At 41.3% G+C, this 26,815-nt stretch overlaps 1 protein-coding gene across 5 annotated transcripts in view; it reads left to right on the top strand.

The window, feature by feature from the left end:
• LOC148679015 (transcription factor COE3) overlaps positions 1-26,815 on the top strand; it is a 165,711-nt gene that overhangs the window by 2,630 nt on the left and 136,266 nt on the right. For all 5 annotated transcript variants that reach the window (XM_088638499.1, XM_088638525.1, XM_088638492.1 and 2 more), the window contains 3 exons: positions 13,147-13,303; positions 18,031-18,094; positions 19,605-19,660. In XM_088638499.1, coding sequence (XP_088494625.1) covers positions 13,147-13,303; positions 18,031-18,094; positions 19,605-19,660 — 277 coding nt within the window. The remainder of the gene's footprint in view (positions 1-13,146; positions 13,304-18,030; positions 18,095-19,604; positions 19,661-26,815) is intronic.

The following is a 26,815-nucleotide window of genomic DNA, read 5'->3' as shown; positions in this document are numbered from 1 at the left end:
TGAATTTTGATCAAATGAATTTTGATTTATCAGCAAAACGGCCCTTGTCTTTTTGGACAAAATGCCTATAAGATACATCTTGTTTTTGCTGGGAAGAACACATATTGGCAGAGCCATATATAAGCCCCTACATTTTATAGTCTTTGTGCAACTGAAGTGACACTTTGCAAATATTTTAAGAATTTAATAAAATCTATAAAAAGTAGGGGTCAGGTCATTGAAGACTTTAAAGTGTGTTTTTTAGTGGATAAGCTGTGATTGGGGACATGCAGTATCGTGTCGGTCTTTTGGTAGGGCTCCGAGGAAAACAGTCAGCAATGTTGGTGTGAAAGCTGCAGTGTTCTGTGCAGCTCACTGACAGGGCTAGGGTGCAAGTGTTTGTCAGTAAAGTGGATCTTTACCCTAATTTCAGCTCTGTTATGGTTTACAAATGACCCAAGACATTTGTTTTTTAAATAAACGTACTTCTTTCTCTGAGCCTGCACAGCTCAGCAGTGCAGTGTGAGGTTCTGTGGACTGTGTTCTCTGGAAAAGGAGCAGTGCACGCTGTTAACATTTACACAAGAGCAGGGAGATCTCTCTGGCCCGCATTCTTGCTTTGTAAACCATCAGCTGTGTCTCCTGTTTTCTGCAGAGGATTTATTGAAAGACGGGCCGGTTGTTGTTCCCATAAATCCAGTGTTCACTGGAGGCACAGCACGACCTTTAGATCTCCCTGTTCTGTAAAATAAAAAACTTTAAGTCCAAAATAAATCTTCTCCCACAGATAATGAAAATGGTTTTGGTGTTTACCGCAATCAGTTGAAAATTGTGCAGGCACAAAATGTATTACAGCAATAAGTATTAGCATGTTAGCTGTGGAAATATGCACTTGACACATACAATAGCTCTTGTGATGAACTTGGGTGTATCATCAGTGATTCTGGGGTCTTTCAACATCAGACACCTTCGCCCAGACAGCCTGACCAAGGCTGAACACCTGGCCTGTGTCTGTGTAGCACTACCCTGAGTCCATTGAACCCATTGGTTTCTAACCTGTGGTATCAGGAGTATCTTGAGCCTTGCGTGATGTTTCCGTAGTTTCGTTTTTCATCTTTGTAAGACACAGTTACCTTCTTGGTGTCTGGACTACACAATGACAGCCAGAAAACTGAAAATGAAATATCCCTTCACCTAGTGTGTTGCTTGTAATAAAAAAGGGGGGCAGAAGAACATTTACTGCTCAGAATTGTATTTCTTACAAAGGAGCTTGAGCTAAAGTAGCCTATTTAAATAGTTCACATGCCATAAAGGGATTTGCTTAGTCCGTGCAATTGAACCCATTGAATGAGCCTACCTGTTTGCCTGTCTGTGTAATCTGACAGTTCTCATGCTGACAGATCTTTCAATATGTTATGTTTTTGCTAGCCTCACTGTGTTACTGACATGCAGTGGTAATAGTCTTCCTACATTCTACTGTAATATTATCACAACTGCTAAAGCGGTATTGATCACTGGATATTCAGCTGATTGTGTCGAGCCCTTGTAGCAGAAGTCTGCTGGCCTTGTTGTCATATTTAAGCCTAGTTTTACACTAAAGGATGGAAAATGAAACAAGCTGTACAGTAAGACCTGTAGCAGGTGATGAGCCAAACATGGATTTTTGTAATAAGATTTAAATTGATTTTTATTTTGTTTAAAAAAGATCTTAGTAAAAAAAAAGATCTTAGTTACCTTATCATGTGTATGTATAATTTAACACTCGGATGCATACAAAAATACTGACACAGCTTGCACAATAGCAAAAGCAAAGAATAATAGATGCAACCTTTTTGAAGTTTTGATTAACAAAATCTATCTCACCTCAAATTTTCAGGAAATACTTTGTAAAGGAATGTGCTTAAAAGTCCATTTTATATTTGAAAAGAATTGTGATAATTTAGTTTTTGTTTATGGTTTTTAAGAATTGTACACTATTTCCCCTTACAGTAGCAATAAAGAAAGTTCCTAAGAGCAGTAGAATTTATATGAATATGATTAGACATTTTTATTCATTCTTTACATATACTGATAGTAATGATTTCTTAGAGAATACATTTTTGTGCTATAAATATGTATCTAGTAAGTGACAGTTATCTCAGTGTGAATTTTTTATAGAAGAGAGACAGATGTCTGCACAACCTTTTGTAATTTATAAGGAAACGCTTTATTTATATCATATTCGTACAAGGTATCTAGTGAAACACTGTAATAAAGCAACAATCTACACCTCTAAAAATTAAAAAAAATGCAGGGTTTGTGTTATTAAAGTAAAATCATTCATCTTGACTAATCGAATTTGGAATCGTTATTTAAACTAAGCAGTGTCCTACTACTTAAATTGATTACCATTGACGTTCCGTAAAAACACACGAAAGTCCATCTGCAGATTGTCTCTTGCATGTTCTGGAATTGCTTATAATATAGTGTGCATATTATGCTCATCGGCTTCACTTCTGAATTTGTTTGGGATGCTGAGGATCATAACACTGATAGAATTGGCCTGTGTGAGGAGAGAAATGAGCTGAAACTCTTCTACGCCAGCGTGAACAGTTTCCTCCCCGAGGTCAGACACAGTGCAAACAGCAGTGTTAGAAGAAGCAACTTAGAGAAACTTTTGCCTCATTTTATCTGGAGGATTGGATTTGGATATCAACACCAAAGTGTAACATGTTGACATGCAAGACTTGCCTCCTCTTCAAGAACAAAAACATGAATGAGTGTAAACTGATATTGAGCTCTGCAATTAACATGCACCACGGTCGACAAAACGAGTGGTGATGGTTTGAATTTTTTAACCTGATTTGGAGCAGGCTTTGTTGTCTAATTTCCGACTGTAGGTTCTGCATTTGCATTATCTGTGCTTCTTCAGTTAAATGCAAGTTAAACGAATCCAGAAATCTCAAATCTAGAAGGGTGTGCACAGTGCCTTCTGTCAAAGTCAAAAGCAGCAATGGTCAGGAATGTTTTAATGCCAGTTTAATGCCTGATGTCTGTAGTCTGCATGTAGTCTGAAACAGCATTTTATTATCGGATGCAATGATTCCAGGCCTGTTCAAAGTGTTATGAGATACTGCAGAATGGAACGTTCCGTTATCATATACCTCTGTTGTATAAACATACATGAGTATAGTGCATATATGTACCGGAATCTATCCATTTCCAATCCACTTGATCTCACGAGGGTCACTGCTCAGTGTAAACATTTGTCATACAATGTTTCATGCATTGCATTGCGTTTTTCCTGTATGGGTGTAAGCATTCGTGTAGTGCTTGTATAAATACTGTAGGTGATTGTGTCTCACAAACAATTCCCCCGTTTATGCCAAAGTCAAGGTATTTAGTTCGACAATAACTAGATATATCATGCGCTGTGTTTTGTATTCATTTCAGATAATTTTAATACCAAGCCTGAATGCATTGTATTTACCCCTCAAATACACTCCACCTGAATGTGCTGGGTCATTATCGGGAGGTAGCCAGTATTCCTCAAATGCTTTTCTTTGTAAGAGTAAAGTCAAAGAAAACAGGGCTGCCACACTTTTCTCATTCTGGCTATTTAAACAAACTCAGGAGGGCTGTTCTTGTTTCCTAACATTTAATGGAGAACAGAACGATATGAGTAAGTGAGTAATTTTACTACATATTTCCCTAGCAGAAGGTTAATTGCTGCGATATACACTGATTCAGTTAGGTGCTGTGAAAGGGAAAGTACATATTGAAACAAGTGTTTTATTAAAGCAGGAAAAAATGTGCAAACAATTAGTCAGTGACTGCACAAGAGCTATATCATTTATAACCCCATTAGAAGAATACAGGTGACCAGCTAATGACTTCAGCTGCAGGCTACTAATTATATCTATAAATGTTTGCATGCTTGTAGCGCATGGTGGCTGTATGATTTGCAGTGTCATAAAACGCAGGTGTGGCCACACTAACCGGCCCAGCGAACAAGCAAAGGAAATCTTTGGCTTGACTTTGCCGAAGAGTGTACCCGAATAAAACAGCCCAGACACTCAGGGAAAACTGCAGGCGTGTTTAGACTCTGAACTCATTGGCTTTATTTTTTGTTCTAATTTTCTAGTTAGGGCAGCTAACACTTACTTATTCCTTAGATAAAAAACAATAAAGGCTAGCTAATGTGAAGTTTGTTTTGTCAGTATCAATACATTTTCCCAGGAATAAATACAATATTTTTTTATTTTAGAGAATGTCTCTACATACTGCTAGTACTACTACTAATAATCATTCTGGTGCTATGTTATTACGATCAGCACGTAGAATGTCTTTACTAGCCCTTGACTGCAGTTTCTACCAGTTCCTGGATTTTTAATTTCTGTGTCTTAATGGTTAGTAACATTTATCTGTAATTTGCTCAGCAAGCTACATAAAATAATATCAAGTTGCTAAAAATGTTTTTCTTATCTAGCTGCAATTACTAACAAATTAGATATTAGCTGGAAGCCTTTAGCTACAGTAAGTAATAATGTTTATGATTAAAGAAGCAGTGCATTGCAATTCTAATGTGCTATAGAGCTTGAAAGTGCTAGAGCTGTTTGTAGGGCACTTACGCATTGAATACAGTCCGCTTGAAAGAGTTGGTATTTTTTTCTGTGTTTAATAAAGGTTTAGAAAATTAAATCAAGGAATCACAGAATGCTGTAAACAATGAAAATTATATTTGAGTCTGTACTCAATTACAGAACAATACATGTGGCTGACTAAAATAAGCAAAAATAAGTACTTCAAAAATTAAAAATTGTTTCCAGTGAAGTTGCATGTGTTGAAATCATTTCTGAAAGCTAGCAGAATAAAACTCGAATACTATTCTTACCTTACGCGTGCTACATTTTAATGCCATACAGTGAGAAGAAGGCTTCCAAAAGGCTTTTACAATGTGCCTATTGATTGTCGTGGATTTTCTCAAGTGGCTTGGCTTGAACAGAGTTAAAATGTACATTCTGCGGACTGAACATATTCAGCGCCTTGTCGGTGTTTCTGTAAACAGAAGGAGGCAAAGGATCATCAGGCTTATCAAGGTTAGTGCAGCAACTGGCTGGAATGTTACAGAAGCACAACTAAGTATCTTGTATTAATGTCACCAGTGTGAAGCATGAGTCTAAAGATTTGCTTTTCGCTTGTTAATGAAATGCGGGAGAAAGTTCAGGATGTCAGGTCCTCCTGCTAATCTAAGTCTGGTCGTCAAAGTACTGGACTTGCTGAGAGACCTGCCTTTTCCCCATCCCTCTGCTTACCAATAAGTATTGATTGTTCAAAAACCAATTGCTTAATGTCTCTCTCCCCTGCCTCATTAGACTGCTAAAATAAGCCACAAACAGCTGTAGTATTTTCTCCCCGAAATGACAACCTGTCCAGGTTCAGTGTCCTGTTTTTAAATCTTGAGTGATTTATGCAGAGTTCTTCCACTGAGAAAAGACCTGACACTTTGAACTCTGCGCGAGGTAAAATATGGAAATGCAGCCGTCATTAGCTCAGATTCCCTGCGGCTTACTTAAGGAGCGTGTTTTGTCAATCCACATCGAGAGGAGAAAATTCGCTAAAACTCTGTCAGGCAAGTCTACCTGTTGTGCTGTTGCACCCGTGGAATCGAGCTCGTCCATATGGGACCCTGCTACTACTGTACATAGCGGCGCGAGGCGAGGGGCAGGGGGGCACACCAATGCTTACCAAAAAAAACCCAACATCCTGTGATGTATTAAACTGAGATTTATAGGAAATTCATTTTGACCTTAACTAGATTCTGCCTTAAGTGCTCCAATTTCATGTCAATTTCTTGAAATAATTGGGAAGTAACGCCAATAGGAATTAAAGAAAACATTTAGTTTTAAAAGGTGTAAAAGGATTTAGATCAATGATTTAATTAAGTCAAAACCAGCATTACAGGATAACTTTATTTTCAGTTATTTCACTTCTTGCGAATGTTACCTGAGCACATGCACAGTGCATGGTATTGGAATAGTAGTGACATGGTACTACTGTATATACAGAACCTTATACAGTATATATAGACGGACACTAAATCTGATTTGTTTGGGGAGACATACCAAATCTGATCAGTGTTAATATTTTGCACGTCTCCCCTGTGTCTTAGAAAAGGATGCACTGTGTGTCTGCTTTGTACTGGCAAGGTCAGTGATCCCAGTGACTGGTCACTGCGCAGAAGAGCTCAGATTGCCTGTCCAGAGAGCCCAGAGGGCACTATTTCATCACACAGGAACTGCTGTCCTTACATGGGACCAAAACGCCCCGGTGGGCTGGACCCCCTCATAAAGAATCATGACGGTGTGCAGGAAGTTTAGTTCCTTCGCAGATCCAGATTTGAAATGACATCACGACGGGGAGACTGATGGAGTTTGCTGCGGCTTGCAGCTATTTCAATGTGCAGTCCTGTCCTGTCCAGTCTGCAGTGTCCAGTGCCACCACTGTGTGGAGACCCCCACCCAACTCTCAGAGGGGTGAATGCGTGAGTGACCCTGAATCCGCTCTGTGGAGAAAACACCCAAAGGCTCGGGGGACACCAGTCCCAGTGAAGTGTTGGGGCGCACTTCCTGCAGTCCTCTTCTTTTGCATTAGGGGTCAATCACTTCAGGAAAAAAAAGCAGCAAAAAACTGTTGGAGCCCAATTCTGTGAGATAATTCTGCCTTTAATCCAAGTTTCTTAGTCATGCAGGTTTGTTGAAGTTTAGCCTTAAGAACCCATGGAAATATTAATGAATAGTATTATTTTTATTTGTTATTAATTCATCTGTTTGGCACCGTGATATGAGCAAGCGTCTGTATTTTAATTCTAAACAGGAGGCACAGATGATTAAGCCCTGATAAAGGCAGATGTCAAAACATGTGCCAACTTCGTGTGCACTACCTCACCGGCTCCCTGATTTGCATTTAGCTCTGGAAGACATCGTTCAAAAAGAAAGCAGTGTTACGCAAAAGTCTCATTGATGTCAGTGTTATAATGCTATATTGCACACGTGCAATTGCTTCAATATGTTGAATTTGCCACGTAAATATAAGACTATTTTTTTGTCTGCTTTATCGTAACCTATTCTGATTAAAAAGCCAATATTGGCAATGCACCCAAATAAAATTTAACGGGCAGAGAGCGCCGTATTCAATTAGTTTGCATGCGTTAAATTAAATCAAGCTTTTCATAGGCTCTCGATGCAGTGGGTAGCTGTCTTGGAGGATGTTTCAAAAACTACACTGCGCTGTGAGCTGGAGAGCTGCTCTAGCCGAATAAAATTATGGCACTAAAGTCTCTTTAAAAAGAGAATCTGATGAACGTTTAAAGCCATCTTTTTATATTTTATTATTTATCACTGGCTTTTATAGTCTTAAGTGTCTAAAATGCAGGCGTCAGTGAGAAAAGGAGAAATGCTTAATTGTAAATTGTGTCTGTTTGACTGAAAGAGGACCACATCCTCTCTAATGATATTACCCCATGCTGAGTGTCTGAAAGGTCTTTTCAGTGTCAGGATTTCGACAGAGGCTTTTCTTTTTCGGTGCTTCTCTCAAAGGGGAGAGCATGACATCCTTGTTCATTTTTTAAAGCCAGGTGTAGATTCTATACTGTATTTCCCAGATTTTAAGTCATTAGCTAGTGTTACAATTCTAATAAGGGGTAGATGAATGTGTGGAGGGAAGGTGATTTTTACAGTAGATGTGAAAAAATATGCAGCTGTAATTGCATCTCTATGAATAAATTACAGACTCTACTGAACATATATAATATGTACATATTATACTCTCAAAGACAGTTCCTCTGTGATTGCTGTATTCAATGTAGAATACATCATTTAGAACATAGAAACATGAGAAAGGTTACAAATGAGAAGAGGCCATGTGGCCATTCTTTTTTGTTTAATTGCTAGTAGTTTAATGGTTTAAAAATGTGATTGTTCTCATTTCACTTCATATATGACAATTACAATTTCTGTATATGCAGGTATTATGTAGCGTATTATGAGCAAGGACTGACTATGCGTACAACAACACATACACATGCTTGAGTTTCCTAATGTATCCACCGTGACACAGTGCAGGTTCCTCTGTGTTATCTTAAGGAATGCAACCTGAAGCCACTGGCTGAAAGCTCAGCAGTAGCTAGCGGGAGAATTGTGGGAGGATTGATCGTTGCTGATTTGATTAACATCGTGGCAACGGGCCAGAACTGGATTATTTTTAAGTGTCAGATCTGTACAAACAAGGTGGCTGTGTTTGGTTCGTTAACTGCAATAGCCCATTCATTCTTTAAATAAGCACCAGAGCTCGTTAAAGACTTCCTCGTCATACCTCATCACTCTTGTTATTAATATGCTAACGCTCTGTGTTTTATATCTCCGCTCCTGACATTGGGATCAAGGGCTTGGCTCTAAGTGAGCTGGCATTTCTGAGCCACTGCATGAGCCCGTCATTTTCCTCCCACAATACAGGTGACCCACTTAGACATTAATATTCCCGTATGACTTATTCATTGTGAGAGAAGTGAATTGCTGTCTTGCAAGAAGTTTACACCTGGAAGGCAGGTTCTCAATCTAGTGATTGAATGTTGAAGAGTCCTAGACTATCCCAGGACGACTTCACACAGTCCAGTATCATTTTAGAAACCCCGGCCAGCGGTGACTGATGACCAGTCCAATGAGTCGTTCATTACAGCAGCGCCTGAAGTGCAAATCGACATGGACCTATAGAATAATGTGAAGAGGGCTGTTTCGTTATCTGTAAGACAGAGACACAGTTATCCGGGTCGCTTCTTGGACCGATGCAGACAGTGTTGCTGCAGTAGCTCTGTGAGCTTGCGCGCGATTCTGATCAGTATAAACTGCGGTCCGTTGTAGTTTCTGGTCCCACGGGCGGCCGAGCGACAGTAGAGATGAGAGCGTGGACACCGCGGGGCGGAGACCACACACGACAGCCAGCCCTGTGGAGACACAGAGCGGGAGACGTTGAGAGCAACACTGCAGGAAGGGACCAAGGGTGATTTAACAGAGCAGTGTTTAACATATGGCAGAGACACTTCACCTTCATGCATTCTTTGGGGAAAATAAAAAAAGTCAATTGAGGTGTTTATTTAACTTATTTTTATTCCAAGAGGTAGGTCAACTGAGAACAAATTAGTTTTACAGTGTCTGCCTCAAGACCCTTTGATACAGCAGATTTCACGCTGAGGGAAGTTCCTGGCTCTTGGGCAGGACAGCACTTCCTGTCCCAGACTGGACCCCCAGTCCTGCTGATGCAGCCCAGAGCTCGGTCCGCCCCTGTATTCCGTCAGGAGACCTTGCCGTAGCTGCAGGGCGGCACTGAGAGCTACTTACTCCTGGGTCCCAGATTTGGGGATAATTAGGAAGTTTGTTTTAAATCGTGTCTGTCTTTACTGCCACATCTTCCGCTCTCTGTCTTTGGGTTCGGTGTAAGACAGAGCACTGCAGTGCGCGTCGTCAATGAGCAGGCCTCATACGGAAGAGGATGTGTACTGGGTAGGACACGCGTCATGGCCGCATCAGAATAAGAGAGCTGTACAGTATGTACAATCTACTGTATGGGTTATCCACATACATACTCGGAACGTTTGTTTTACCAGCTAGTTTCTTTTATTTATTTTTTTGTACATTAGCTGAGATTTTTCCCTTTTAAAATTGCTTCACAGACTCTCGGCTTAATCTCCATTTCCCCAACGTTTTAAGGCCCTCAAGCTGGAATAGTTCTAGCCTGAGGTCAGTTTTTTCATTTATCATAATTACTATTTGCTACAGTGAATGAAAACGAACGAGCCATAAACTGGATACAGGGAGCCTGGCCTTCTGTGAAAACTACGCGTCTAGGCAACTGCAGCCTTGCTGCATTTATCATTATTATTTTGTGCAATTTCTACTCCTAATGAGAAAAGTCCCTAGTTATTAACTACCACACTTTCTAGCATTCTCGTCTTTTTAATAAAGCCCGTCATTGCCAATTTCATCTTTATTTAAAACAGAACTTCTCTGTTGTGCTGGAAGCGGGTGGGTGAAAATCCGTGTGTGGCGCCTTCTTTCTCGCAAGCCGCGACTCAGCCATTTGGCGAGAAAACCTGTCGAAGCAGAGAGCGGATCACACCTGTGTAGCTGGGATGCGTAGAGGTGGCTGTTTGATTTCCTTCTCCACCGTGCGAGTTTCAAATTGATGGACGGATTTAATTTCGACGCACAACGGAGACGCGTGGATGCATGTTAACAAACTTTTCGGCGTAACGTACAGAGAATTCCGTCCTTCGAGTCCGATGTTAGCCCGTTGAAAAAGATAAATAAGCCCGTGTCAGTGTAATAGCTGCGATTTCTGCACTTACGGTCAATTCTTATTTTTTCATCTGTTCGACTAGCTCCTTTGTGTTCGTACCTGATTTTTTGTTTTATTTATTTAATATGTTTCCCCTTATTGTATCTGCGACTTTGTTCCTTATAGATACATTCACTGTAAATGTTAGATCTTGTAAGTCACCCTGGAAAAGGCTATCTGCAGTACAATAACATCAGCACAAACATCACTGTATTAATTTGTTTCGTCACCGATTGATCGCATTCCAAACTTTCTATTTTTCTTTATATTCACGAAAAGGTTAGAGGGATATATTTCTGAGCGTGCTGCGCGTCGCATTTTTTCCCTTGTCGGGGCGTTTCTAATTCATAAGACCTTTCAGTTTTATTGAGTCAAATGATTATTTTATACTTTCAGCAGAAAATGTCTGTATCGAGTTAGTTTAATTTAAAAAATAATAATAATAATAATAATAATAATAATAATAATAATAACAAAACTTGGCGGACAGTCACAACTGAAATCACAGTTCGTCCCGCACCTGCCTGTGTTGGTACTGTAGCATGTGGGACAGTTTCGCGTTGCTCTGCTGGCAGTCGTGCGCGGCAGAAAGGATTAATTCTGAAGAGCCTGTAGCCAGCCTAGTCGAGTGCTGTTCGCACTGCGTTAGAAACAGCCGCCTATTACCACAGTTTAGGATGCAGTTGACAAATTAATCCCGAGGATATAACACGATTTTCCAAAAAGATAAAGTGTACAATAACTCACTGTTGCACGTTCATTGCTATGAACTATAGAAAGTGATTATTGTACTAAACTATCATTTAAGCCCTTAACATTTCCTAAACTACCTGAACACATCTGGACTCTTGATAGATTTTTAGCTTTCTACTGTAGGTATACAGTAGCTATGTATGCTGATAGGAACACTCGTGTAAAAACTGAATTTCTCCATCTCCAAAGAATGTATTTTTTTTTTCATCAGTGCAATTAAACTCTGCCAGTGTGTTGCGACAGAATATCGTCTTGAATCCAGTTCGCCTTGTGAGCAGCAGGAGTGCCTTTAGATAAGCTGTTGTTTCAGGAGATCGCTTTTAACAATCTGGTTGTTTCTGCCAATTAGCGATTGAGTACTGCTACAGAGGCTTGACGAGGGCAGCAGCAGCCGTAATCATGTGAATTGCGAAAACATGAATAACAAAGACACAAATCTGTCTTTTTTCTGAGGGAACAATTCTGCTTTTTGCTATGAAATTAAAGCATAAGCACAGGCAGCAAAGTTAAAATCAAAATAGTACATTTCAGTTCCTTCAAGGAGAGGAAGCATTTCTTTTTGAACACAAGAGTTAACCACAAATAGAAAGGAGAGAATTTGTTTGATTTTGTATGTGCACATACTGTAGACATATGAAGTCATGGATGTAGAAGTAAATTTTCTGTTTTATAAGGTACCCATGAGAAGGGTATCTGTCAAGCCAATTTAAAATGTATGTATTGAATATTTAGGAAAAGGACTACCGGAGCAGCAATATTCCAGACAAAGACAGAAATGCTAGTAACACAATCCCACATCAGTGCGATCAGAGTTCCTCAGTAAAAAAAATCAGTGACATTATCTTTCAACATGATAGTCTGTAATTACTCTTCTTATGATCCAAAATTATAATAAATAGCTAGAGGTTCCTATCACATGTTTTTGCAACTGTTTTATTTGTCTGTCAGTGTTTCAGTCAGGTTTTGCTTATCCATTGTAGCCACAGATTAATTGTTTCCTATAGTAGCAGGGTTTCTAAAATGGGAGACAGCTGTCCATTTTAAATTGCTTCCCTTATTGTTTAAATAGCTAAACATCGGTTTCTTCGTTCATTACTAGATATCGTCACCCAGATATATCAAGGAAAATCTTTTGCTTCTTTTGTAAAGCACAGTGAGGGGCAAACAGAGACTGAAGACCTTCATGACTGTGACTTTCAAGTATTTTTTAGGATTCTATAGCAATCACATTTCTGATTCAGCTGTCGATATACAGTAGCTGCTTCGCAAAAATTCTTTCTCACTCCTAAAAGAGAGGATGCAAAAATATGGAAGCTTTAGGATGGGTAGAATGATTTCGTCCGTCCAAATTTTTGAAGTAAAAAATCCAAAGAGCCTTAATGGTTAAGCCAGGCTTCCTACAATAAAGGAAGAAACGGAATTGGTTGCATCCCACAGTCTCTGTCCCAGGCAGGCGGCAGGAGGCTAGTGGGTGACACGGCCTCTCCGCCGGTGTCGGGCTGGAGCCTCCCGTTGGCGCTCCGGGAGAGCTGGGTGCAGGTGTCCTGCAGGCCCAGGGGAGGCGAGCGCGGCGAAGGGCCGTGGGCTGGCAGGCTGTGGAGCTGCTCGCCGGTTGCCAGCAGCACCTGACAGCAGCAGCAGCAGACGGTGTATTTTGGGGGCTTTCCAATCCAAATGCCTACATTGTTGCAGTGGAAACAAGAAGCCAAACAAAAGTGAATCCGAGCAACACACACAGAAACAAGGGCCGTGGATGTGATGGGGGGGGGGAATCGGCACCCTGCCGGCAAGGATGAGGCTGATTGAATCCCCTTCATTTTCATCAGGAATGAGCCAGGGAGCTGCTACAGGGGTGGAGATGGGGTGGTGGGAGGGGTGAGAGAGAAGCACGATAATGGAAGCCTAGAAGATGAGATATATATACATGGGAGCAGACGTGGGCAAGATTAGGACTTGATCTTCCTCCTGAACTTCTGTACCACTCCGTTTCTCGTACAAAGGTAACATTTCATTTCTTTGCTTGGTCTCCTCTCTCGGCTCTAGTGGCGTGGGGCTGGCACGGGCTCATTACGAGAAGCAGCCTCCCTCCAACCTGCGCAAGTCCAACTTCTTCCACTTCGTCCTGGCGCTGTACGACCGGCAGGGCCAGCCCGTGGAGATCGAGAGGACCTCCTACGTGGACTTTGTAGAGAAAGACAAAGTAAGTGAGCTCCCATGCTGCTACAGAGCTCTGTTCAGGCTGAGGTTTTGACTCTCATCCCTGCTCCAGGGTTGTGTATCATCTGGGCTTCTCAGATCTCGTTACGGCAATGAGAAAGCTTGTTCATGAATAGAGTCTTGAAGGACTGTCGCTGCACAAACTCCACCTCAATATGTTTGCTGTGCAAGGCACGGCCTTTTGTTTGAAGAAAATGAGGTTGTTCAACATAAATATATTGGGAGTAATGTATATCACCTCTTCAAAAGAACTGGATTCAAAGAGAAAGGAGATGGGGAAAGTTTCAGAATGACCTACCTTTCTCCTCATCTTTTCTTTCATTGGGATTCCTCACTATCGGACTTTCCTTTCCATTCCAGTGCAGTCTTTTCTAAAATCAGCCCCTTAATAGTGCAATTGGATGCAGCCAATAAAATATTTAAGGAGGAGAGTATGCCAAAATCCTACCGTGTAATGGATAGGTATCACTTCTTCAAGAGATCATGGATCCAATACAGTGGACTGTGTCCCCATTTGTCCTGAAAGAAAGAAAATGTCAAACATTCTCATATGTGCAATTTCTGTTTACATATGCCATGAAAATTAAGCATTTATACTCCTGTTGGTGAGGTTTCTTCATTTTGTCTCTTTCACAAATGATAATGCAAGCATGCCTTAATGCTAGCAGACTGGTTGTGTCAGAAGCCCTTTCCTTCTCAAAGAAATAAATTAAGTGCTAAAATGGTGCGAAAAGTCTTTTAACAGTGAAAAAGGGTGGATGTGCACAACTTGTCTATAGAGTAAAAATGGCAAATCCATTAATGTCAACAGAAATTATACAGTGAAATTCTTTAATCTATACATCTCTATTATACATATATAAATATATAATAAGAAAGCGCTTGCATGAATATAAGAGCTTTGGTTTCTCTTGCTGGAGAGCCAGGAACTGCATTAAAGATAATGCAGACTCAGTGATCGTATTGTAGCTTCTTCTAGCGAGGACATGAAGAGTAGAGTAGAAAATGGGAAAATTAACTTATTTTTGAAAAAGGTCTAGAAGAGTGGAACTGAGAGAGTGAATTGTCATGACTTCTGAAGCCACTGTATGCAGTGTCAGTGCAATGGCTAAACTACATGTTTTTTGTAGTATGACATATGTGAGGTTTTGTGGATTTTTTGTTGGGTTGTGTAAAACTGTGACATTATTTGCTGATATTGCCCAGATGTGTGTGATTCTCTTTGGCTATAAGATACTGCGCTGTGTGCAGGGCGTCTTCGTCTATGGGGCTGATTTTCTGTGTAAATATTATAGAAGGTGCTGGAAGAAACCCTTTTTTCTGAAACAGAAGCTTCGATTTCCAAAGTGCATGACATGAGTGACCTCACCGGTGCTCTGTGACAAGGAGTGCACAGCAGAGAGGCTGTTCCTAGGACAGACCCTCAGGGGGCGATATGCGCCCCCGAGGCAGCAGCTCTCAGAAAGCACAAAGAGTCTAGTACACCACGATACAAGCTGCAGAGCAATCTGAGGCATTCATCTCTACAAGGCAGGATGAGGATATTGTTTCCAGAGGTCTGTTAAATTGTTTTTCCAGCCGGCATGATGATGTGCATTGCCAGAGTTTGGAAAGAGGTTTTTCATTTTATGGTGAAAGGTGTGGGTCGGAGCTCTACAGTGTTTAGCCATATTCTTTAACAGACCTGCTCATACACGTACAATGACCCATTTCTTCAGCACTTAAAATAATAGTAGTAAAGTTTTTTATGAATCTGTCTGAGTTTGAATTACAAACAACTTTAACAAAATAAAACGCCAGGGCTCTCCCTGAACACTAGTCTACATTGAACAACGTGTGTGAAAATATTAAGATGTCCAGTGTGCTCATTAAAGAAGTTTTTGTACCAGTTTAAACTGGTATGTTGACCCTGTCTGCAAAGCCCGGTAAGCAGATTCAAAAGAAGTACATTTATCAAATGTACAAAGGCTCTTGTAGTTGTTTTGAAAATGTTAAAAATCAGAGACTTCATAATCTATATGAATTAAATAATCAGTGATAATCATTTAAAGTACAATGACACATTATTTTAAATAACTTCCACTGATTACAGAAGAGAAATTTACAGGATGTAGGTATTTACTTTTGTGAATCTTAAAAGTCCCTTTGAAGGTTTTAACAAAATGAGCCAATTGGTGTATTTCAGTGGTTATTTATTAACCCTGAGTTTTTCTTGGGTCATATTTTGTATCTTAACAGGTCTCAGTAATGAGGGTTCTAATTTAAACCAGCATATTAATGGTACTTTCCATACAAATGTGCTTTTCTTTCTCTGTCTGTTGGATAATACTGTTGTCTTTCTGTATTGTCCAGCCAAGAGTCCAGATCCCTGCAGAATATCGAGGGAGGTGGAGACTGAACAGATTGTGGAAAAAAATAATAATCTTGAGCTTTTTTCTGAAGTAATAGTGCTGCAACCATGCAGAAAGGCACAGTAACAGGACTGAGATATAATTGCTGTCAAATGCTGCCCTAATGCCTGTTAAAGACGTGAAGCTCCTTCATTTTTTGCCTCTTTCTGGATGTTATGGGTAATGCAGTATAGTGTTTATTAGCCAAAACATATACATTCTTTCAGCTTGAGGAGTCTGTTGTAAGAGCATTATAACCAGCATCATTTGAGTCTCAGATGAGCAGGATACCGTCTCTCTATCCTGCAGTACTTCAGTAAATGTGGTCAGCATGTCTGTATTTGACCCAGAAAGACATATAATGTACAACTCTGGGCTAAAAACATCATACACTCGGCAGCCTTATTTACTGTAGTGGACAGACAGGGTAGATTCTGGTTGGACCTTTCTGGATCTGAGGATGACAGCAGTAACACGTTCTGCACAACAAAACGAGCCAAATAAATTATTCACATGGAATTCCTTGTGCATCCTCCTGAGTTCAACAGTATGCGCACAGACCTGTTTATTTCCCAGCTCGCTGGATTGGCATCAGTGTGGCGTCAATGCTGGGAATAGGTGAGGGAGACCGGCCCCCCCCTCGCTCCAGGCCCGGGCCCTGGCCAGCGCACAGTGGCCGAGCGGGGCGGGGGGGAGCCCCCTGGTGGCCAGGCCGCCACACACCCCTCCACTCATTCCAAACTCATCGGTCTCTTTGCCTGGGCTCTCCCCTGGCAGCAGAGAACATTGAATACAAAAGGTTCAGGTTCTGTTGTCGGCGCATCCGTCTTTGTCGGAGTGCGCGTTGTGCGAGTTGCGGTGTGGATGTTGTGCGTTTGTGTGTCTGTGGCGCTCCCTGCTGTCAACAATGTGTGGCGGTGTGACAGAACAGCTGCTCTGCGGAGTTCTAGTCAGACAGTTTTGCATAGTACGTCGCAGAGGAGCTGTTGTGGGATTTTGTGTGCAGTGTTTCAATTTACTGAGCCGGACATGGCTCAGTAGTGTAACACACATACACACTTTCAGAGTTCATGGAAAGACATTTACTAAAAAGAAAATGGGCTTGCTTGGATTGAACTCTACCACCTCGTGTTATCGTACCAAAATCCAAATGAAACGATGCTTTCGCTGTCTGGTGGTGTGCTGGTTGTTTGTGTGGTGGAGATTGTGAGCCAGTCCTGTATGGTCTGTATTGCTTTCGAAAGCCTAGTGTACAACAATTCCCTTTGTACAGTACAAACAACTCACTGTTGGATAATATTTGTTTTAGAGTTAATTTGAGAAACAGGGTTTAGTTAATTGCGTGGAAATCCAACCATATATGAGCTAATGTGCTTCGTCACCATCTGTATGTATATATGGATTCCATATCATTTTGGATAGAACTGGAAAACCTATAACAGTTCTATAGGGTTTATCTCCAGCAGGCTGAAGGCAGTGCCCGCAGGCATATAACAATTTTTAAGGGTGATGTTCACTAGCATCACCTATAACTGTTTACCTGTCCGTGCCTCCTCAGTGGAGGATTAGTGCATTATGTTTGGAGTGCTTATTCCACCCAGGAAACACTCAGTTCTGCTTCATTATTGTTTATCACCTTGCTAAATGAACATATCTCTATTCGGCCAGCTCACCTACAGCTTTTGAATTTTGTCCTGTTTAAGTCTGCTCCAGACTCAGACTGGGCTTTCCTTGTTTTTGTTGCTGGGTTAGCATGCTGTTTTGAAGCGTTTCTTGATGCGATCTTGTCACTTGCTTTCCTCACTAGCTTTTCTCAGTTTTACTTTTTTTTTTGCTTCCTTTTAATTTTCTAACACTAGTTGGTGGATGTAATGGTGATCGCTGCGCCACGTTTAACTCGGATTACTGCTGACAGTTTTGGCCTCCCATTTCCTTTAAGAGCCGTGAATAAATCTCAGACACTGTACTCTGTAAGGCCTTAACACTGATTCTTCACATATTAACGTTGACTTATTCATAGCTGCCTTCTAATGCAAAGTGATTCTGAGCACTGTCTTATTATTAGTTTGGATATTCCCAGGGCACTGGATGTAGTCTTAAGACTTGGAATGCAACATCTGCCAGGATTGTGGCTGGATATTTGAATGTCCGTGATAGGAAGGATTTAGGGATCAGCTCGGATAAAGAGATGGTTTTTTCCAGTCAGAGTGGTGTGATCTCATTAGGCCCTAGTTAATGATGACTTCATCTGAGGTGAGCTCTCGTGGCAGGGGAACACACACGGGGAGGGCCCTGATTGATTTCTGTCTCTCTCTTCCAGGAGTACAATGGGGAGAAGACCAATAACGGGATTCACTACAGGCTACAGCTTCTATACAGCAATGGTAAGACAGAATGAACCTGCGAGTCTTATGCACGATCCAGAGAAGATTGTTTAGCCTGTCTGTCAGCTGGTACCTTAGCAAAAGTGAAGAGAAGAATAGGAAGTAAGGACAATTATATAGATGTAAATAAGAAATGAATACTTTTCATATCTGCACCCTGAAGTTAATGTACCTAATCCTGCACTTGATGATTTTCTAGAAGAAACAGTTTTTTGGGGGGGTGCTATTACAGCACATCACATGCATGTCAAATACACTCATTGTGCATGAATCCACAGACCCCTCTGTGGTGAGGCCTGGGTCGTGCTGTCAGTCAGCGCTGTGCATGATAAGGGCCAGGCCTCCCAGAATACGGACCCTTCTTAAGTATATGGTGTGTGTGCCTTTTTTCCGAGACACGAGTTGATTCATTTCAAACCAAGGCAGAGTATATGAAAAATCAATTCTCATTTCCGTGAATAAGATCTTACATTTTTTTTAAGAAATGTACTTTTCCAAAAGAAGTTGATCAAATGACTTATTCAAGGCGGTATGTTTTTTATGTTATGGTTTAATTGGCTGTAACATATCCCAGTAGTTTGCTTTAGCAGAATTGTAAATTAATTTTAAAAGGTAGCAGAACCTTACCCTCAATAAAATCCAGTTCTTTTCCTTGCAACATTCCTGCAGCGAAGAGACCAGAGTGCACTGGGATCACAGCTCGTGTCAGAGTCTTCTGCACACTTTCGAAGTTCCTCGATAGCTTTCTGAGAGATGTTTTTTTCTCAGCCTTTAAATTGCCTTTGTATACCAATAACGCCACACTATACAGCTCATGGAATAAGGTTCTGGTTTACTTCATTCATCAGGACATTTGATTCCTTCTTAAAGGAAAAGGCACACGGGACTTGAAAGTAGGGAAAACGCCACAGTAAAAGCTTAGAATAAAAAAATATTGACGTGCATAAGTGCTTTGAAGTACAAAAAATATTTTTGTTTGTTTTGATTGCCAGCCTAGTTTGTATTATGAGTGTCAAGAAATTCTAAAGCCACTGTGCACCAGGTAAATTAAGAGTACATTTCCAAAAAAGAAAACCCTAGACTATTTTAATTTTGAAAAGTGTACATAGTAGAAATTGTGTATTTCATCCTAAAGACCAATCATGTGTATTGAACTGGTACAACAGTTCAGGGACTTATCAACTTTGTGTCTTCACAAGGATTGATCCACGACCAAGGGGTGCTTATTTCATTCTGGCAGGTCTTTTTTTCTCTTTTGGACTGAATTTAAATTGTTCACTATTATCCAACCAGGGGAAATAGATATTCACTTTTACAGCCTTGTGTTTTACAGTACATCCCATTCCCTGTTTGGTAAGGGAAAAAATACCAGCTGGATCTTGAGAGTGTTTTGTGCACCTTAATGTGTTTTGTGTAAAGACACTGTCAGAGTCCTCCACTCTGTTCTTTATAGGATTCTGTTATCAGCTGCCTCCGCCCTTCGTATTGATTTGTCTTGTTTTTCTTCCAGGCATCAGGACAGAACAGGACTTGTACGTACGGTTGATAGACTCAATGACAAAACAGGTAAGACTGTCGTCTGAGGGTGCCCCAGAGAGAGACAGCTACCGGGGTCATGTCAGGCCTGCAGTGACACTGATGGTGCTGTACGCTCCTGACTCTGGCTTCTTGTGAGAGAATGCAAGTCTAGAACAAGGCCTCCCAAGCCCAGTCCTGCAGGGTATTATCCGAGTGCAGCTCTGAACCAAGCGATGGAGCTCATTATTGGCTTAATTGACAAAGCTGGATAGATTTTTCCAGCTCTTCAGGAGCTCCTGATTAAAAGGCCCCTCTAAAAAATTGCCCCTCTAGGACTAGAGCTGGGACCTTTGAAAGATAAGGAGTAATGACTCTGGATACAATCAGGCAGTCATTACATCTGACCTCAGCAGCTCTGAAATCTCAGGCCGTGCCTGTATCGTCCATGGTGTTCAATTCTTCTCCACTTAGCGCAGGTGTCACAGCGCCTTAAATTATCCAATGAAATCTTGCTCTGTTGTGCTGATACCTCGAACCAGTGCCTTGGCACATTCAGAGAAGAGTCTGTTTTGCTTGTGACACTAGACAGATTCACTAGAGGCCAGTGCAGAGTAGAGCCGAGGTGTAATTCAATACCGCACCTATAACATCACAACACGGGTTCGACTGAAGGGAGGCGTGTCGGCGTGCGATCGAGCAGAGGTTAATTCATGCTGAGAAGTAGAAAGAAAAAGCTCGTTCCCACACAGCAGAAGTGATCATTACCATAATGATGTTACTAGAACTGTTCTTCTAACAATACCGCAAACAAACCAGCCAAAAAGCAACAATGCCGAATGTTTTATCCTATTCAGTACTGTATTTATTTTTTTTAAACGAAATTCAGAAACATATTTTTTTGTTTTCTCAGAGAAGCGCAGTGCTAACACTTTTTGACAGCTGTGGTCAAGGACGAATGAGCACAGGAGTGTTACTATTGTGGTGCTTAAGCAGACCCTAGTCTTCCTCGCAGACAAAACCGAGCTTCATGCACAGCGACAGAGTCATCGTTCTTTTTTAACTGACATAAAAAACTTCAAGCTTCCTGGAGCTGGTAGCCTAACCTCTACCGATTGTTGCAAATGCAGAAAAATTCCCAATTCCCATACAAATTCCCAAACCTGGTGCCGCTGTTCCCTGCTCCCCCTGCCTGCAGCGATCCTGGGGTCCTTGTCGCTCTGTCCCCAGTGGGGCTGGAGGGGTGCGCCCCCTCTGGCCATGTTCCTGAGCGCTGCCCCAGCTCTGAATCTGTCTCCATAAGGCACGCTTGGGAGGGGAACCAAAAGGTCATATTTCTTTATAAGAGCTTATGTCAGGGGCTTTGTGAAACCCTAATAGTTTTCAATTTACTCCTAACTGCTCCCATTCATTCTTTTATTGTTTTCCATCTGTTCCAATCCCCAAACCGAAGCTGTTGACGGACGAATGGAGAGATACCAGTATATTGTATTATAAAGCACTCAGCCCTCCCAGCCCAACGTAATCGATAGGCACCCGTCTGCTGTGCCTGGGAGGGGATCAATCACTGGCCCGCTGTGTCCCCGACTACCTGACAGGGCGCTGATCGTGTCGGCAGCGCCCCGCGGGTATTTAGAGCCAGAGGGGTTAATAGGTTGGCAAGTCGCATTGCTGAGATCGCAGCCTCCCGCTTGTGGGTTTGTGGGAACCTGCTGTGCCGTGCAGCGGGTGGGGCGCACATCCTGCCGTAGAAAATTGCCCCCCCCCACCCTCTTGAGTAAAACATGTGTTGTGCTCGAGTGACAGAGGAGCAACCTTGCTCAAGTGGGCTGATGCACGGTACCTCTGTAAGTAAGATGGGCGCCGTCGAATCCCAGTTTTCATAGCTGTCACCTTGGTTAGCTAGAGCTCGTTAACACTTCCGCTGCCGAGCGCTATGCATTTCGCACTTGCAGTAGAAAATGAAACAGCGAATGGGCAGTAGAATCACAGGTGCGGATAAACTGTTGTGTTAAGAAGTGCTTTTTTTATTTTGTTTCCATATCTACGTTCCCAGAACATTTGAAGATCAGAGTGATTCAGCATGAAAGGGCTGTTTGGTAGTTAGTAGTGAACTGATCTGATGGTCTCATCCAGCCGTGACAAAAGTCAGGGTATCGCCTTCAGCTACCTGGCTGGACACCTTGTTCCAAACTCCTACAACCTTTTGTGTAGAGAAGTGCCTACTGTTTTCATTTTAAGTGCACTTTCCCTTCTGTTCCCTGCTATGTGTTTCACTGTTTATTCTGAAGAAGCCCACTGGGTTGATTTGATCAGTGCTTTTGATAGTTAGGAATACAAGAATTGGGTACCCTCGTGGTCTTCTCCATTTAAGACTAAAGACATTCAATTATTTTTATATCTCAGAGCATAACATTTCTGCTTACTTCATTTCTAGCCCCAAATGTATCTGGTCACTCTTTTCTGACCTAATTCAAGAGTAGCATTTTTTTGTATCATAGCAACTGGAATTGTACATACAGTAATAGTGAGGTCTTCCTAGTGCTTCGTACAATTTTAACACACCATGCTTAGATTAAAAAACTCCACACTTTTAACTATATATCCCTTATTGCTTACCCACATTGCTTAGAAGATGTAATTGGTGTGTCAACATGAACACCCGAGTCTTTGTCATAAGAAAGCTTGATGTTTCTGTTTTGTATTGTGGTTTGTGCCTTTTCTACCTGAATGTAACACACTGTGCTTGTCTACAGCAAATATCATCTAATAGGTGTTGGCCCAGTCTTGCCTTTTGACTGAATCCTTTTGAATTTTCTTTTCTTCTTCAACAGTGTTGGCTAATTTTCCTATTTTGGTATAATCTTAAGCGTGGCTAGTTTACTGTACCTATTATACCTGTCTATGAAGAGCATTGGCCCTCATGCAGACCAGTGGGGTATGCTACTAATTACATCACCCTCATTTAAACATTCACTACTTATTTACTGCCCTCTCTTCCTTTCCATTAACCAGATCTCAATCCAGATACATGCATTATCTTGATTGCAAGCCTTTTACAATTTGAAAATTAATCTTTTATGAGAACTTCAGTACAAACCCTCTCAAATTCAAACTTCACCATATCATATCATAGGCTCTTGCATTAATTGCTGCACCTATTTGTTCAGGATTTCTTCTTTGTGCAAGACCTGTTTATTCTAAATGCATGCTGACTGTCCCCTAGGAATCTACAGTATTGCCATACAGATGATATACTGTATCCTGTAGTTTAGTTCTGATTGTCATTTTTTACATAACCTTACCAGACATTAACCATAATTAGTAGAAATAATTCTTTTGTAATCCTTTTAATAGATGGGAGATATGTTAGCAACTTTCCAGTGAATGGACACTACCCTTGTCTTGAGGGACTGTTGGGAGAGTTGTGTTCACAGCCTCTGAATAGCTTCTTTTGTTTCCTGAGGTACAATTGACAGAATACTATCAGCCCTTTGAGATTTCCAGATCTTAAGTCAAATCTAGCGCCACTTGTGCTTCTACCATTTCTGTGCTAATACTATTTAATACAGAGCTTCGTTTTTCTCTAACCTGAGGCCTGGTGCCATTGTCTTGTGTGTCATTTGAATTGCTTTTGAGGGCATTGTGGCTGAGAAAATGATGGGTCTCATCCGGGAAGAGTTTTGAATGGTTTGGGTGCAAATCAGGTAATAGTGAGAATTGAACCTCTTCTCCTGTTACTGACAGCATCGCGACATGCTCACTAAACTGAATTCACTCAAGAGCTGATTGACATATACTCCGCAGTGCAAGGGTCTTAGACATTTTGCACTGTTCTGTGCTTTTCACTCAGTGTTTCTTTCTTTATGCAAAATAATTCTATAGTGATCCTCAAATGTCCTTAAAAAAAGTCTTATTTCATTTTATTGTAGGTTCTGATAGATCTGTATTTTGTAGTACAGCATGCACCATTTCAGTCTTTTTCTTCCTATAGAGTTCCTGTAAAGAGGAATAATGTTAATTAAAAGGAACTCGTGACACTGAGTCAATTCAATTTAACGGGCATCTGTGATGGATCTGCCAGTATGAGGCTTTACACTGGCTGCTCATGTACGGTAGACCTGTGAGCTGTTGAGATCAGGTTTTTGAAGATTCTGATCAATGGGATTTAAAGATGCCTAAAATGCACAGTCTGGTTTCTTCTTATCCACACTAAGCTATTAATGACACTCAAAGTTGTTACAACCAAAAAATTGTTGTGGAGGCTTTGAGTAAAATGCTGATCTACGAATTCCTGAATGCGTTTAATACTCTTGCACAGCAGTGTAGATAAATAAACTATTTTTATAGTCATGCATACTACCCAAATATGTTAAGCTTTTTTCGATAAGCTTTTTGTCATATTATCATATTAAAATAATTATTATTTAAAATAACACCAAGAAGCAAAATGGGCCAAATGGAATCTGAAATAAGAACAGCCAGATCTTTAAATAAAGAGCAAGTTTTGTGCCTTTTGAACGACATTGTAACAGGTAGAAGCCAAAGCAGCTCTTCGTATTGATCAGAATTCCATTGGAATGGATTCATTCACATTTGTAGAAAACTAAAAAAGAAACCAATTGAATGCAGCAGGTCTTGTCTTGTGCAGTTTGAAGCTGAAGAAGCAGGAGAGTGACACTGGCCAGCTGCAACACAGCAGCTCTTTTTTCACTTTGTGGGGTTTATGGGTTAGATGATTAAAATCACAGGTGACTGATGCCTTTGCAGCTCTTGTCCTGTTATGATTCCCTTCCCCTCATCAGCCAGGTATCAAACACTCGTGGTCACCATGCCCAGTGCCAGCAGGGCCCTGCAAGTTGCACATCTGTACCCATGTCCTCCTGTCAGCAATCAGCAGGGCAGCCTGCTGTTCCACAGAGTCTCAGCCCGAGAGATTCATCAATATTCTTAATGAAACTGCAGCTACCTGCTGGAAATAATGACCCCAATAACACCAAGGGGTAACATTGTCATCATCTGCGGTGCCAGTGCACGGCACTTCCCAGAATACTGCCCCCTACCGCAGGACCTGCAGGTCTGAGTCGCAGTTTTGTGTTTGGCCAAATACTTGAATCAGGTCCCATCACTGTATCTTCTGATCAAGACCACAGCTTGTCAGGTTTTTTAGCTTGTCCAGTGTAGGACATTCCTTTCTATTGTATTTCTCTGAACGGCTTCCATAGGTTTTTTTGTTACGGAGATAAAGCACCTTCATTTTTCGGGGAGTAACGTGATGCTTGTTGCTGTTTCAGGGGGCTGAGTGACGTCAAACCCCAAAAACGAAGGTGCTACAGTATATCACAGAAACGAAAGCAACACGAAGTCTGCTCTCAACAGCACAATCCAGCACAGGCAGAGCACTAACGAATGCAGAGGGGTTCACTGTTGGTGCTGCTTGCCAACTTCTCAGAGCTGCTATAATGTGCTCTCTGACAAATGTTTTATTAACACAACATAAAGGATTATGAATGTGGTTGTAGCATCATATGTAACCTCTCTGATAGCGTTATGAAAGCTGCATAAGGAAGCACTCAAAGACAGCAATAACTGTAAAGGTGATTGATGCGTGCAGATACTAGCTTCGCTGAAAACTCTGAACCCTTGCAGCAATCTCAATGCAAAACAAAAAAGACAGTTTGTGATTAATTCAACAGACAATTTTACACGTGTCACTATTATGGTCACATACAGTAAATACAATTTCCTGATCCATGATGCCGCAGTGAAAACCTGCAGTATGTACAGTATTGTGTGGTTATTGGACATGCGGTTTGAATGCAGGTGGGGAGACTCCCATTGTTGTGGGTGGAAAGCAGTGCATGTGTAGCAATGACCAATCACAGGCCTGTATTGACAGCGGCTCTGGTTATTCAATGAGCTGTGTATCTGAAAGAAGCTGCACACCCCCGTATGAATCTCCTGATGAAACCGAGAGGCATAATTGTCAGCCACTGAGCTCGTTTGGCAGCGTGCCTGAGTAGAGTAGTAGCAGTTGCTTGAATGTATGCTGATTATCCTGCTTGGAGAGAAGCTAAGGAAATCAAAACCTCTCGGCAGGGATTGTGGGTGATGGGAGAACAGTCTTTCCTTCTCCAGTTCTCAGGTGATGTCTTCACCTGCAGGAGGGGAGTACAGTGTGATTTCTCTTGTCACTGTGGCTGTGAATGGCTGACCAGATAAGAAATAATTGTAACGATTGTGTGGTGTTTTGGGGTGGCATGGCGGCACAGTGGATATCTTAGCTGCCTTGCAGTGCTGGGGCCCTGGATTCAGTCCCAGACTGGGGGTGCTGTCTGCTTGGAGTTTGTTTGTTCTCCCCGTTTTCACTGGGTTCTCTGGTTTCCTCCCATAGTTCAGTGCAGGTTAATTGGCTTCTGGGAAACGTGGCCCTGGCGTGAGTGTGTGTCTGTGTCTGCCTGCCCTGATGGACTGGAGTGCTGTCCAGGGTGTACCCCGTCTTGTTTTTTTATTTCATAGTAAAACACAAGATATTTTGATATTGCACAAGGCACAGAAAATGTAACTTAATTTGATAATTTTTAAAGCACCCGTCAAATTGAAGTGTCACAAAGTGCTTTCCACGTGATATGATATAGATAAAATACATTGAAAGCATAAACATTTGCCACGATTAATGTGTCATTTGAAATTTTAAGTGCTATTTTGAAATGGTGAATTTTAAATTTTCAATGAAGTGAAAATTGTATCTATTAATCTTTTCTTACTCTCAATATGCTAAAGCCAGCATTCAGAATCAGTTGACTAATTAGGACGGTACTAACTATTATCACTGCATCTGTGACAATAGCTGTAAGACACTGCGTATCTAAATGAATTAGTCTTAGTTCCTTGTGAAAATGGAGATTTTTTAATATGCCATGCTCCAACTGATCCTTTTTTATTAATGCTGTGATTATTTGGCATCCTAGCTTTCTCAGCAAGAGGTGCTTCTGAAATTAAACATTTCAGCTGAACATAGTAGAGTGCAGGGAGGTATTTCGTGTTGAACAGATATGCCCACACCTGTGCTTCCTCTATAGCTGTGTCTCAGATTGCTTCCTTAATATCAGGTCTCTGCTTTTGGCATATTAGAGAGCAACACAAGTGCTCGGTATTTAACCTATGAGGTGTTGTTTTACTCTGAATAGTTAAAGCAATTAGCTC

The sequence above is a fragment of the Lepisosteus platostomus genome, chromosome 1, assembly GCF_059453375.1.
Source record: "Lepisosteus platostomus isolate fLepPlt1 chromosome 1, fLepPlt1.hap1, whole genome shotgun sequence".
Classification (NCBI taxonomy): Eukaryota; Metazoa; Chordata; class Actinopteri; order Semionotiformes; family Lepisosteidae; genus Lepisosteus; species Lepisosteus platostomus.
This window is presented reverse-complemented; position numbering and strand designations above follow the sequence as displayed.